At 39.3% G+C, this 15,623-nt stretch overlaps 1 protein-coding gene across 10 annotated transcripts in view; it reads right to left on the bottom strand.

Moving 5' to 3' along the window:
- The window catches only part of SATB1 (SATB homeobox 1), a 98,564-nt gene that overhangs the window by 62,643 nt on the left and 20,298 nt on the right, over positions 1-15,623 (bottom strand). For 6 of the 10 annotated variants that reach the window (XM_063602724.1, XM_034955947.3, XM_008951645.4 and 3 more), the window contains exons 2-5: positions 9,949-10,183; positions 6,085-6,261; positions 5,190-5,316; positions 4,298-4,421 (exon numbers count right to left, since the gene is read on the bottom strand). In XM_063602724.1, the coding sequence (XP_063458794.1) occupies positions 4,298-4,421; positions 5,190-5,316; positions 6,085-6,261; positions 9,949-10,159 (639 nt within the window). In that variant the 5' untranslated portion in view covers positions 10,160-10,183. Of the gene's footprint in view, positions 1-4,297; positions 4,422-5,189; positions 5,317-6,084; positions 6,262-9,948; positions 10,184-12,812; positions 14,574-15,623 lie in introns of those variants that run through there. The other 4 variants (XM_063602723.1, XM_063602725.1, XM_003826187.6 and 1 more) reach the window with 4 other exon arrangements.

Genomic DNA, 15,623 nt, shown 5'->3' on the forward strand with positions numbered 1-15,623 from the left:
ATTTGTATAACATGATAGATTTGTAATTGTTGCTCCAGTATCATTTATAATACAGACTGAAAATCAACTAAACACCTAAGTGTATTTAATTCCTACGGAAATGACTGTCATGTTTTAGGAGAGCAGTACTGAAGCTAAGCTTCAGGAGCACGAGGTAGTTTCTTTTTCAAATTTATTTTTCCATTAATAAATAAATTGTCCAACATATTTGAGATCCCAGGATGCTGTGAATAAAAGGAAAGTTGGAAAATCATCTTTCTCAATATTACTTCTAAATGGAATGTTCAAATTTAAATTTATTTTATATATATTTTGCTACTTGAAAATAAAAATAACACTTCTCACCCACTTTATACAACTTGGCTTAAAGATATCTTTTCCAGGTGAGAAATAAGACAGAAAATAATCCAATGCCTTAAAAATGTGAAAGTTGTGATGTGTGTGTGTGCCCGTGTGCACGCGCGAGTATGTATGCCCACATGTGTGGTGAAAGAGGGAAGGTAAAAATGCCCAAATCAGATTAAAACCTCCATGAAATATTTGACCTAAACATTTTTAGAAGGAAGACATTACGCTGGTAGAAGTAACAGCTGACCTTTACTTAACAAAATGAATCTACCCTGTATCAGAATGTATATATATTTATCTAGTTTTTAAATGCAATTTCTAAAACTCCAGGGAAAATAAGCATCAAAATGTTAATGTTTTATTATAAATAAAAATGTTTACTTTTTAAATTCCCAATTTTCCTCCCAAATCCATATCCTCAAAAGTTTTATGACTACAGGCTCTCTTGTCCCCAAATCAGTGTTTATTCTCTCCTTAGCTGCAGTTCAGAATGCACCATCCAACTTATCTAACCACATCCACCGAAAAAAACAAAAGTAACAACAAAACATCTAACCTCAGACCTATAATGAGCTAAGCGTTTATGTCTTAGAACATTTTACAAAAATAAAAAAACACACGGTACAAAGAATTTAATAAATTAATGTCAATCTATTTGGGCAGATTTACGATAGGAAGGTGATAACAGAAATAAAGGTATGAGTTGTAAATCAAACTAAGCCCACTTATGGAATTTCTGCAGCTGAAGAAAACCTTATGAATATTATCAAAGAAAACATTATTGTACCCAAATGTAAGTATTCCTTTTTTTTTTTTTTTGAAACGGAGTCTCGCTCTGTCACCAAACTAGAGTGCAGTGGTGCTATCTCGGCTCACTGCAACCTCCGCCTCCTGGGTTCAAGCAATTCTCCTGCCTCAGCCTCCCAAGTAGCTAAATCAGCACTTTAAAATTTATTGTCAGGCAAGGACATAGGCTTAGCAAGTCAGGACTTTCTTGTTAGTCGTTGCACCGTGACTTTAATCTCCAGGGACACTGGCTCCTTCAATTATCAAAAGGAGGAGCCTAGGAAGGATAATCCCTTCTGGTTCTAAGAATCCAAGTCCAAATGGACATTTGCTTAGCAAGTATTAGACAATCATCCTAAGAGCATTGGAGGCAGGGCTTATTCAACACCCCAGGCAAAATCCTGGTGGCTCCCCAGTTCCACTCCTCCTGGCCCCTGCTCTATAAAAGGAATTTACCTGCCCACAGGGTGAACTTTCTACCAACTATAGTATTTAGGGCCCCTGTAGCCATACTTGCTACTGGAGTACTTTATCATATTCAACAAAATAAAACCCTTACTGTACAGTAAAATGTGTATGGTGAATTGCATGCTAAAGGTTCTCTCCCATGAATGAATCAACACTCCACAGGGGAAGAAAGGGCTTAACACTTGGCATTTCTTGGTGTTAGGTCCCATTTTGCTCAAGACTGAGGCCATATCTATTTGCTAGGCTTTTTTCACCATGACATCTTCATCAGCAAATCTTAACCATAGGAAAAAGAGTAGTTTTGTCAAACTTGGCATATATTTTGGACATAGGCTTTAGGGAACTTGCATCTCTCATTTTAATAACTCTAGACAGAAAAACATAATAAAGAAGCAAACAGAAAAAGTTTACGTTGAAAACATTCTGACTGGAGTATCAGATTCATAGAAAAAGAGAAGATGATTCAGCAAAATATAAAATAAGTACCTCATTTAGAGAACAATTTACATGTTTTCATATTATTAAATATTAAATTAATTTCAAATATTTGCTTTCACTGCTAAACTATGCATAATTTTTAGAAGTTTTTTATGGAAAAGAATACTGCAATTATAACTGATGTTGATATTGTAGCCTAGTTCCATCACTTAATGATTACAGTGAGGTATCCAGCCACAGGAAGCCATATATCTGAAAACCTCTCTCTATAGAAATTCACCAATGTATGACTCCAAAACCAAGTCCTGAATTACATTTTGTCATTCCACTTAATGTTATAATTGTATGCAATTCATTTTCCACGATAACATTAAGTAAATTCACAATTCTATTTATAAGTTATAGTGAGGTGGAGTTTATTGGCTGAATGTTGATGTCATTTAACAATTAGTTCTCATTGACTGTATCAATAAATATTTGTAACGACAGCCTCTTCTTCAGCTCATAGTAAATGCCTTAAGTATTTGTCTGAATATGCTTCCAAGATCAATGGGACATGTAGTAACATAAAGACACATGCGATTCCAGTACTGGGTGTTTACATTATATTTTAACTGAGTTTTTAAAAAGTTTATTTCTAGATCATTTCAAATTTTCAAATGTTAGCAACCATGTAACATGTTATCTGGAGTTGTCTGCGAAACAAAGTCCCTGAAGTAAGAGTCACCCTTTTATTCTATCATCCTATTCATTTGTGATTAATTTAAATTATTTTTATTTGATGGTTACAAATTCATATCCTCTCTATTCCAAGGGTGAGAGAGGGAAGACAGGAGATTAGCTGTAGGTATAACTGAAATGACAAATAAGAGTTTTCTCTGAATTGCAAGAAATGGACACTTAACAATACAGAGAATATGTAACCTGTGGCTATAGCTTATTTTAGAATATAGAAAGCTATTAATTATAAACTTAATTCATTTGCTTCATTCCTAAAATTTCTAGCAAATATCAAAGTAAAAGTGTTGGAATGTAACTTAGCAAATCTGAAATGCATGGAGTTTCTATGAAACAGAAGCACAAAGCTGACAAGATTCCCTTCAAAGGTACCCAATAATCTTCATAAGCCTCACATTAGAAACACATTTTGAGAATATCTGCTACTCAGAATATAGCAGAAATACACTTTGAGATCTCTCCACTGCAGAAATGTTTACAGCAGCATCCTACAGTTCAAGTTCAAATGGCTAAGACTAATATTCAGAATTAAAACTCAAATTAAAAGAAAACATTAAAAATCTGGTAAAAATCTAGTTGGACCAACATTTTAATTATACTGTATCATGGAATGGCCTTAAAATGGGTTTGGGTACTGAAGGGATGACTATAACACATTTACATGGTGACCACAAAAGCAGCCCTTTAAGAGTAGATTCACAGCATCCTTTTTATTTTTTATTTGAAATCAGCTGAGTTTCATCAAAAACGATGTTTGATTTTCTGTCTGTAAGCAGGTAGGCAGTCTCTATCTAGAGTTTTAGCTGCCCTCCACCAAATTTATTCTAAAAAAAGAAATCAAGGAAAATCATTAAAAAATCTTTATTTCATTTCAAAAATCCCTGATGGTATGACAGGCATCTCAGAGGGAAAAAAGAAAATTCTACTTAAAAAAACAGAAAAGAAGTAAACCAAAGCCACAAAACTGGTCACAAAATCCTAATGAATTAACAACTATTCAACCTTTAGTTAAGAGTAATTATTTTCATAATTATTTGTACTAAAATACTTTTAATTTTTTGGTAATGAGTAAAGTATCCAAGAATTGTACTGTTATTTTACTCAGATAGCACGATGAAGTTTTACACATTAACACTGACACTGCCATTCCCTCTCACCGAAGCTTCGTGGGAGCAGTACCACCTCGACTCTTTCTTAAATAAGGGCATTTAGGAGAATTTAGCCATCATGCTAATAGCACTCAGAAGACAAATCTAAAAATTAGCCAGCGGAGTCTTCCACTGAACTGTTTTTCCTGTAAACAGTCCTTTGCCTCTTTTCCCCAAGGGAGAAAAAGCCTATAGGCTCTGTTCACAAGGAATCAGGCATATTTTAAAAGGTCACCAGTGGTCAAGTCACTTTGCATTTTTGGCAGATTCTTGCTTCAGATACCAGTTGCTTTAAACCAGGGAGCTCCATCAAACCTCAAATCAGGGTTGCCCATGATGTCTTATTATTTATTACATGCTATGCTAAGTACCTGTGAAAGGGGGCACTCCTTGGCCAATGAACTCTGATTCATATCTTTCAGTAAGTCCTTCAGAGCATTCCTCACTGTGGTGTGCGACCATTGTTCGGGAGGCAAGTCTTCTAGTTTGGGGCAACTATTTGAGACATAGATTAGAAAGGGGATTATTACAAGATTGCATCCCGCTGCAGAACATTCCTTTAAGACAGACAGATTTCATTTTGCGCATCAAACAGATGCATCTGGAGATTGCTCTCGGTCTCCTGATTGTTCCGATTAGTTAATTACTTTATACAACACATCTGCTGTATCGATGCATGAATTATACATCAGCTGCCTGTGGTGGCTATTTTTTCATGTTACTTCTACCTTCCTGCTCTGATGCGCTTGGGAAGACAATTTAAGGTGTACTGCTTCTCCTGAGCCATCGCGAAAAGCTTTAATGTATTAACCGATTTCCTTTCATTACTCTGTTCATACGAATTAAAATCATAAAAAATAAATAAATAAATAAGACTGTGGTAATAGTGAATAAGACAGTCTTTCACAAAATGTACACAGATGGCACTGTTCATGATATGCAAAAATATTTTTTTCTTAAGTAAACTTTATGTAAAATGCCTTCTTGTGATGCATTATTTAATTGACTAAACGTAAAAAGTCTTGTCTTTTGATAACCTGCACAAACCTACAAATTTTTTTGTGTGTGTGGGGGGGGATTGCTTTTAAATTATACATTGAAGTTAGGAAAAAAGGCAGAAGGATAGGGTAACAAAATCGATCTGTATTAACCTTTCTGAAACACAGACTAAAAAAAAATTGAAGGTCGACCAGAGAGAAAAGCTTCATTTCAAAAGACCAGGTAAGAAGAATGTTTCACCCTAGATTTGCTGTCTTGACTCACCTGTGTAACTGAATTTTCAATGTGACCACATGATACACATCTTGAAGCATATCTGCTACTGTAGCATCAGGGGCATCTGTCACGTAAGACAGTGGAACTGGATTCCACTTTCCAACCTGGATTAGCCCTATTTCAGATAAAGAGAATATGTCACTAAATATTTTACCCTCAGATAATGTATCTACTAGAAGGGTGTTCTTTTCTTTTCTACTACCCCTACCACAAGCAATACCGTTATTTCTGTTTGAATGATTCCCTTCCCTCTAAAAGGCAGGTCAATGAAAATATTCACAGCTTAGCTTTCCAAATTGTAAAATTATGTAAATGACTGTAGGGTTGTTTATTATTTTGGAAATAAAACCCCATCAATAAAACCTATGCATAAGGCCACATTTTCCTAACTTACAGGAAGTTCTAATAAGACATAGCCAAACCAGTTCTAAATGGCTTTACGATTTAGATAAGATTCTCTATTGCAGTGGGAATCAGCATTGAAAAATACTTTGCAGCCCATAAAACCATCAGAAACAGAATAAAAGAAACAGAACTAGATATTCAGTCATAAATGCAAATTGACTCTCAACAGTCCATCTGCTCAAATACGCTCCTCACTTCCTTGTGGGTCCTCAGTGGAGCAGATTATTAAGGTCAATAAGCATACTAATGATTCAGCTGAAGTAATTTAAAAAAAAAATCTACCTCGACATTCCACATGAGCAAAATGTGTGTTAACTAAACCAAACTGAATTAAGCCAATTTTTTAAAGCCACAGCCTATAAGGAACCAATGTAATACACAGGCTACAGTTCTTTGAATAAAAATATTCAGTGCTTTCTCTGCAAGGTAAACAAAGAATGCTAAGCAATTTTTCCAACCCCACGTACACATTATTTACCTTTGGCCTGGGCAGCAGAGCTATGTGAATAACCTAGAGACAGCAATGCCATTTCGATCAGCTGGTTGAAAAGCATATCCTTTCTCACCAGCACAAATTCTGCATGCTCCTCCTTGCAATCATATTCAATGGCGTTTTCATAATGTTCCACCACACAGAAAACTGGCAGCATGGTTCCTATCAAAAAGATGAAGAAGAAGAGATGGAAAACCAACAATCTTCAGAAATACAGCTTGGGGGTGGGGGGAGGAAAAATTAGCCATGAAAATAAATAATCACAAGAGATTCACTGTGCTTCCAAGGCAGACTGGGTACAGAACTACAGGCAAATGCACACAAATATATACATTCTCATATTATTTAAAGTCGTAACAGAAATATTTAAGTAGAATATGAACTTGGTCCTAAGGTAAGTTGTGCTCTAAATTAACAGTGCATTTTCCAAAAGCAATGAATGCAATTACCTTTCTGATCAAATAATAATGGTGACGAAAGAGAAATAAATGTATCTTCTCTAATTTGCTATGAGTAGTATACAGTATGCAAACATAACTCACTATTTATCTTCAGAAGAACCCACCTTTCTACTGCTTACATGATTTTGTTAATAATAAACTTTTCCTGGGTTTGTGTCCAAACAAATTATCTTCGACCACGAAATTTTCATTTTCTTCCTTTTTTAGATATTAACTCTAACTGGTTCCACAAATCATTTTCTTCCTTTTTTAGATATTAGCTCTAACTGGTTCCACAAAAAGTACTTAACCAAACTGGTGCTCATAATACACAATTTCAATATCTGCATAATGTAGAAAAATAACATTTGCTTTTATAAATACTCATTCCACCTACCTAACTAAAAAGAGAGCACGGTACCCATAAGTCTTTAAAATCAACAATCTTTGTTACAGTAAATAAGGTAAAAATGAGAGATAGAAAAGGAAACTGACATACTAGGATAAAGGAATCTGCATAGATGTGGTGTGCTCTCTCTTTATATATTTTAATCCAATATAGTAACTCAGTAGCCAGATGATTAATAAGCACCGGCCACACTACTATTAGAAAGAGGCTTCTTCTAGAAATTGATATTACGGAATGCTGTGGTACTCAAGGTGTTTATGCAGCGCACTGTCAGACTTCCAATGATAACGGAAAAGGGTTAAAAGCAGATGCATCTGAATTGTACTGTGGCAAACTGCCAGAAGGGTATCATCTTTAGCATAAATGATGACAAGGGTTACTTTAACAGGGCACCCAGGATCCACAATTAGTCCTACAATACTAATGCCTCTATAAGCTCTGTCCTCTGGACTCACAGAATCCTACCAACTTCTGAAGATGACTTAGTGCACACCAACCGTAGCTAAAAATCAGGATTTCCTACTGACACCAGAGAGGCCCTTCAAAGATTCTCTATTTGCTCGTTTCTGCTGAACAAAAGCCGGCAATAAAACAGCTACATCTTTCTACATGTGAGTCTTCACCAAAGCTTTAGTGAACTGTTCACAAGAGATTCTAGGTCTGACAAAACCCTTTAGGTTTACTTAGAAAAACTCACAAACTCATTTGGAGGTACCAATAGGCTAGGCATGAAAAACAAGCCGCAGAGCTTGCCAATATTTTTGTCATTCATTCAGCTGTTTTATACCAGAGAAAGAACCCGTCGGGGATCAGAAGACAACCTGGGGAGTGGGGAGACCACAGCAAAAATAGCAATATGCAAACTGGTGATTCCTTCCTTGGCTTGAAGGTATTTTGGCAAAATCGCCTAAACAAATAAAACCATTCAATCCCTTTTTCTCAGTAGTGTTTTCTCATCTCAGCCATAATTTTCATTTAGCACCTGTCAGACAGAAACCATGCACATGAAAAATAAGATGAAAATGTTAATAAAAACCCACAAAAAGACTTTAGTAATTTTGTTATTTGGAGTATCTGAGACCCTCTTACAATTAAACTGCATTTTTAGAATACATCCAAAACAAAACCAAACCAAACCAAAAAGCATTTGAGCAGGAAGTGAATTTACTGTACTTTTAGTTCTTCCTCCTCCTGTCCTGATATCTTCAAAGAGTTGGGTAAGTACAACAAAAATGTACACATTCATTTTTCCTTTTGTAGGATGAATCAGATGTATTCTACAATATGCTTTTCCTTAGATCTATGAAATAACTGCAGGGTTTTCAAACTATTGAAATATATTGGATTTATTGTGGATTTTATTGATCATGTTTAGAGGTACCCTAAAATAATAAAGACGGCTATAAAGTGACAATAGTACTATCTAATTACAGACCTTCTAGCAAACTGTTGCGGTTACCCTCCCGTTTCTGGGAGTAATGCTGAACACAAGCCTTTTCTGAACTGTCTGATTATTCGTGCTAGTGTTTGGCGAGAGTTCCAACTACAGCAACTTCATAACCTTCCAGCATTTAAAGGGGAGAGCACTGGTCACTGCTGAATGCTAAAAATACCACATGATTTAAACCTGAAGGCAGTCTTAGAAGCTTTTGCTGAAGGTTTATGAGCCTGTGTAAACAGCACGTCTGCCATAAGGAGCAGTGAAGTCTGTAGAATCCTTGTCTAAAACTGTCCTGGCATTAAAGTTTGCTGTGCAAATATCACATAATACCAGAGACAGCTGAAATCTCCTATTTAGGAATTTATGGAACTTACATGTTTGCAGGCGTCAGAAAGTCTTTTTTATACAGCCCCAGTGCTTCACAGTACAATATTAATGCACTCTGTTTGAAAAGCCGTAATAAATTATATTTTTAATGCTCTTACCCTGGCTTTCTTAAGATGCATACATTCTTGGCAAACAATCAATAAATAGGGTAATCATGAGTAGAGGCCAAAGAATTTGCTGAAGTGCTGTTTTCCCATTTTTAATAGATAAAGATCTAACAATACGGACTGCTGTGTCTGTTCATTTCAGGATCAATATATTCTTTGTTTTCGCCAAACCAAGGAAAAAATAAATGATTGTATGATAAATGTTATGCATCAAACACAATGAAATTCCTCTGCCTTCTAACTTTATCTACTTAATATTCTTGGTTGCTAAAATATAGCATTTTTATCCATTGCTTAGCAAATGTAAGGAAAATCTGATTCCTATACATGTTATTCAGACACAAAATGAAGCTCCTTATGAGGCACATGCATTACACCCAGGGTAGGCACTGCTTTACAGGAACAACACTGTTAAACACAGTCAAAGTTGTTAAACTGCATCAATTTAATATTGGTAGAAAAAAGTCACACAGTTACACATCTTCCCCTTATAAACTTGCCTAAATCTGTTCTTTCTTCATCAAAAATACCCAATTAAAACAAAAATAAAAAACTAGAATCATCAGATTTTTTACTGCTAATGAATTTGCTCTTAAGAAAAGAAGCCACAAAAAATAACATTACCAAACTTCTACATAAGATGTCCAAGATCTCTGAAACTGCCCTACAACTAAGAATCTTAGGAAGAAGCTAGGGTAACTCTCAAATCACCTAAGTGTTTTATTCTTAATCAGGTTAGTTTGAAGAAACAGCTGCCTACAATCCTCTACTATAACACCTTTTGAATGGACCTTGCCAAAACTAAAACCATTATATTTAATTCAGTCCTTATTACCCAAAATGTTCCATGATTCCAGTCTACAGTAGAACGCTCCACCCAAGCATGGAGGCTATACTTTCCAACGTGATTGATACTAAGGACCCAGAATGTAACTAATGTACGATCATAAGGAGAATAAAGGCAGAGTGTACAAAACATGTTCTGCCACTCCACCCCCACACAGTGTGGCCTTGTGTAGACAACAGGGCTTTCAGCTTTTCAAGATTTGTCTTGAAAGTATTTACCTTTCCTAAGGTTGGTTTTCATCAGATGGCCCGAGTGTTTTAAAGGCACTCCCTGCATTTTTGCACCTGTACTCCCAAGCCTTCCTCTTCCTAGCGGGCTCCCGTTCTGCTCCAGGCGGGCAATCTTGGCTGGTGGACCCTTCGGATCACTCACATTGTTAGACATTTCTGAATGTTCTTTCCCCTGAGTTGCCTCGTTCAAATGATCCATACTCAGTCACTGTCTAAAGATCACCTGCCAGAATTTAAAAAGAAGACACGTTATAATTGGGTGGGGACCTACGTGTATATATGTGTCCTATGTAAATGTTTTAGCTCTAGATATCTCTCCACAAATATAATGTATTTGTAAAATGGCCTATCTAGATATGATACAGATGTTACTATATTTTCTAGATGATAGCATTACATTCTTATTCAAATTAACAAAATGATCTGTGGAAACTGTACCAATACACATGAATAAAAAGATAACTGCCCTATAAAAAAACTAAGTGGGGGAAAATGGGCTTACTTTTAGAACAAGAATTATTACAAGTATAGCTAAAAAGAAAACAGCAAATTGCATTTACGTAGTCCCGATTTTTAACAATTAGAAACACATTACAAAATACAGCAGAAACACTTTTAATAAAGGATGGAAAGATGATCACAGTTCAAAATACTAGAAATCTAATGTATATGTTTTATATGTATACATTTTATATGTGTATGTATATTAATTCTTATGAAAAAAACATAAACCATCTCAAAAGAAGGTAACAAACATCTAACTGCTTTTTAAACTCCCCATTGGCTTTTGTAAATTAATGCACAGAAAAAGTTTTCTACTATCAAAGTTCCAAGAGTTATGTGACAGACCTAGTCAAGTTTTGGGTCAAAGATGTGATTGGATCAGTTTACCCCTAAAGAAACAGGAAGAAGTGAAGGGTTTTCAAATATCCAACGTACTGATGCATTAAAACTCATGTGTTTTAGAGTCAGTATTTAGGTGTCCATTAGTAATAGAGGGCTGTTAACAATAAATATTTTTTAAAAATTGAATACACTTCGTGATATGCACATTAGGTTGAAGTGCCAAGCTCAATTAAAAAAAAAAAAACACACAAACAAAAAACCTTGATGATACTGGTAAAACAAAATATCCAGTATTCAGAAATAACCTCAGCATGCAATGGCGTTAACATTGTAATTAATTTCAAAAAAATTAACAGATAATTATTTTCAGTTATATATTAGACATCAATTTTCCCATCATTTATAGTAAAGTGATTAGACAATATCAAAGTCATTTTTAAAGTATAGTTTTAATTAGAATTGATAAGAACAGGTACGTAGAATTATTTTATGAACTTTGATGGTAGTTGAAGTATTGAGCTTATGAAACTAAGGGGATCATATTTAGGAAAACCAGAGAGAATAATTACCGTTTTTCCTAGCTGTCTAGTAATTTGACATAGCTTGTTTTTGTTGTAAATTCTTACACTGGAGCTATTTAAATCTGGATTTGTTGAAAGCCAGTTTGTATTAGCATGGCTTTTCTGTAAATATTTTTTCTTCTGTTTAACCATAGCCTACTTCTTACCATATAATCAAGAAAAGGGGGGCAGCAATGTTAATCTGGAAGTTTAAAAGCAACCTTAAGAATGCCAATTGAAGAACTATAAAGTCTGAGAAAAATCAATGGCTATTTATCTTTGTACTCCAGAGTGGCACACTGAGAACTAAAGGTTTACCGTTGATAGAGGTCCCATCTGTTTTTGGTTATGAGGTTCATTAACAATAAATGTGCCTTTTTAAACCACTTTTTAGCAAGATTACTCTTTTCCATTATATTAAACTGCAGTCTAAAGCCAAAATTAGAAAGAGATGATTATTAACTTATTCAAAACACTCTTTATAACGTTTCATGTGGATAACACAGAGCTTTTTCTGAAATTGGTTGCCTCATCCTAGAGCAGAAGATTAATTTTAAAACATATGATTTGAAAAGAAAAATCTTTAGCCCTTGGGGCAATTTAAGAGGAAAAAAAGGGAGGGGGTGTAGACAACAGCATCAAAGTTAATGCTATAAAACATATTAAGTAATCATGAGGCTTAACAACACTAGAAACTGTACAGCAAATGAAAGTGATACATTATAATTTAATGTATTGACAATCTAAAGTATCATATAGGTCATGAAAAACTGTCCTTTGAATACCCACCTATAAGCATCTATTAAACACTAAGTCGTGGTGTAAAAAGCTTTACATTACAAACCAAAATTAAATGCGCATAAAACACCCAATTTACTCATTTTAACTCTATGCCCGGGCTAAAGTTCACCAAACCTCAGTTTGGGATTGAAAAGAGCAACCTCCAACAGGCCTGCCTGGATGACAGCAGCAGGAACTAACTATGGTCTCAACAGATGCCAGGCTGAAGAGTTTCTTTTGAGTTACACATGTTACAACCCATTTTAGTGCAATGTCTGGTTGCCACACAGAAAGCAAGCTACTTTCTGAAAATCCCATTTATCTGCCCATAAACTAAGACCATATATGATAATTACTGAATAAAACAGTGAACTCAGTAACAACAATTATTTCCTTTAAAAAGAAAGAAAATCTCGAAATTCTAGTTTTTTAAGAATCGATTTTTTGCAAAGCGAGATCCTTTTCAATGAGTTTCTAGCTGGATCGCCTCCTTCGCCCCCACACAACCCCATAATCACATTTTAAGATTGTGCCCTTATCCATTCCATATGGCCGGCACGATCCAGGCCAAGCTTTCACTGTGACCTTTTAAAGAGACAAAGAAGCAAAGTACTATCTAGAAACAGAAACACTGCAGTTTTACTGAGTGAAATTAGCAAAACCGACCTGAAACTCACCACTTCAAAACTTGACAGCACATAAATAACAAAAACAAAGGAGATTTCCTTTGCAGCCCGGGTTCTTGAAGAGAAGTTCAAGACTGATGTTTTCTATGTCCTTTTTTTTTTTTATTAAAAAAAAAAAAAAAAAAAAGCAGCAGACCTGAAGGCGACTTCCCCTGAAATTGTATTATTCCTTTCCCCTGCCCCCGCCCCCCTAAGCGGGGGAAGGGCAGAAATAAACGTCTAGAAGAGTAGCCATGAGAAAGGGGTTTAAAAAAAAAAATCACAATTCGAAAACCAACATATATGGGTTTGTAAAATGTCTAACCTCAGAGAACGGGGTTTGCGATGGGGAGGAGGGGAGAGTGGGAAGCAGGGAGGAGGAAGAAGATAAAATTGATCTGACAAGTGATTCGTTGGGGGGAAATCGTAAAAACAAAGCAAAACCCGTTATGAGCTGTACACTGTGATGGTGCTGGGGAAACGACGTGGTGACTGAGGATTCTCTTAAAAAAAAAAAAAATCACTGCGGACAAGGTCTCCAAAAAGGAAAAAAGGTCTCTTCGCGTCTCTCCCTCCCTCCTGCTCACTCGGGTTCTTCGGTGTGAGGACAGAAAGTCTACTTCTGGCTGTCACTTGCAATATTATTCTTCAATAACCCCGAAGAACGCGCATTGGGAAGGCCACCTCGCCTCCCTTCCAATCACCCCCACCCCCCTCGCCAACAATCGCGACTAATATTAACAAACCTTAAACTTTTCCCCACAGCCTCGCACCCCCAACGAGGGCATCTAGCGGGGGACAGCGAGGGTGGGGGGCAGGGGGTCGCGAGAAAAGCCCCGGAAAGGCACTAAAATGCCACTTTTGATTCTGCCCTCGCTGACAACAGCCGCAAGGACCCTCTCCCTGCCCATTGACGCGGGGCTGTGAGCGTCTGGGGTCCCAGCAAGTGAGGAGAGAAGAGGTTCGGGAGGAGGGGGAGGAGGAGGAAGATCAGAAGGCACCCCCAGCCACCTCCACCGCCTAGGCAGCGACAAACTCCCCGCCCCCTCCCCCCAAAAAGTCGCCAAGCTCTCACTCGTCCAGAGTCCGAGGTAAACAACGAGCACCACAATGGCACTAGGACTTTGGGGGAAAGAAACCCAGAAACCCCGACAAAACTGATCAGGAGTTTCCCGAAATTAAAGAGGGGGGCGGGCAGCGTCCTCTAGAGTCGCCCTGGCTTTCGGCTGGGCCCCCGGGCAGGCTAGAGGGCGGCCGCGGCTGTTGTTGTTGTGACGAGGCCGGGTGTTGCTGGGTGGCACAGGGAGAGGTGTGTGTGTGTTTGTGTGTGTGCGTGAGTGTGAGCGCGAGTCCCCGGACGGGGCTGCTTCTCTCGCTCTCTCCCTCGCTAGCTCTACCCCTCGCTGCCGTCTCTGCCCCCATTAAATTATTAGTTGACTCATCCCGGCCGCTGTCGCTGCCGCCGCCGTGCCCCGCTCGGCTCCGCGCGTCCGCCCGGGCTGCAGCCCTCTCCGCCGCTGCTCCTGCTGCTGCTGCCGCCGCCGCCGCCGCTGCCGCTGTGGGTGCCTCTTCTTCCTCCTCCTCATTTTAATACAAAATCACCCCGCTCGCAGCCCCAGCCCCGAGCACGCAGCCTCCTCCCGGCCACCCGCCGCCGCCCGGAGCCTTCCCCAGCGGGGCCGGCTCATCCGCCGCGTCCGGGGAACGGGAGCGAGCGAGAAAGTGGCGGCGGCGGCGGCGGCGGCGGCGGAGGAGGGGGGAGGAGAGGAGGAAGGGGGTGCGGAGCCGAGGAGGAAGGCGGCGTGGGGGGGCAGGGTGCATGGAGCGGGCGGAAAAGGGATGGGGATTAAAACCCGGGCTGGAGGGCCGGGATTGGGGGAGGGGGCGGGGGCGGCGAGTTAAAAAGCCGAAAGACAAGTAACTAGTGAATGAGTGAGGGAAGGGGGGGAGCGCACGATTTCCGGCCCCGGGCGCGCAAGAATTTGTAATGAGCTTGATTAGAGTGAGGCGGCCCGACATTTATTACACACAATACCCAGAATAACAGGGCGCTGCGCGAGGGCTAGCGCCGGCCGCCGCCAGACGCGCCAGGGAGGGCGCAGAGGGGAGGAGGAGAGGGGGCTTCCCTGGCAGCGTCCGCCGGAGCGGGGAGGGGAACGCGCGGCGCGCGGGCGGCAGGGGCAGGTGTGTGAGTGGGAGGGAGGAGGGGCAGGACGGGCAGGACGGGCACGGGGGGCGGGAGGAAGGAAAATGACGGGGAGGAGGGGGCGAGGGCCAGGGGAGAAAACTAACCAACCACCCACACGCCACAAAAGCCACAAAAAGGAGTACGCCTGGAGCGTCGCAGAGGGACAGGCGAGGTGGGGGGACAGGGAGACGCACCGGCCCCGTGGGAGAAGGGCGCGGGTACGCAGGTGACAGGCGCTGAGGAATGAGGTAGGGAGCCATCAGGAAGTGGCGGGAGGGGTACAGACGGAAGGCAGATCTCTCCGGGGAAGCGCGGAGGGTGCAGAAACGTGTACAGCAATAAAGGCCAGGAGCCTCGAAACGCTCGGAATGTTTATCCTCTAAGGAGGGTGGTCCTTAAACTATGAGGAGCCAACATTAGAAAGAACTGAGTAAGAGCGTTCTGTACTAGTCAGACGTTGGTTCAAATCGCCCTCACTTCTGAGCCATAGAATACTTTGGAAGAAGAAATACGTGGCCGAGTTAAACAAAATTTGGGTCACTTGAAAGAGACCTGACTTGTTATTATAAAGGAAAAGATGCCATCATTCTTCAAATAATTTACCCTAGGCAAAAGAGGAAAGTT

The sequence above is a fragment of the Pan paniscus genome, chromosome 2, assembly GCF_029289425.2.
Source record: "Pan paniscus chromosome 2, NHGRI_mPanPan1-v2.0_pri, whole genome shotgun sequence".
Classification (NCBI taxonomy): domain Eukaryota; kingdom Metazoa; phylum Chordata; class Mammalia; order Primates; family Hominidae; genus Pan; species Pan paniscus.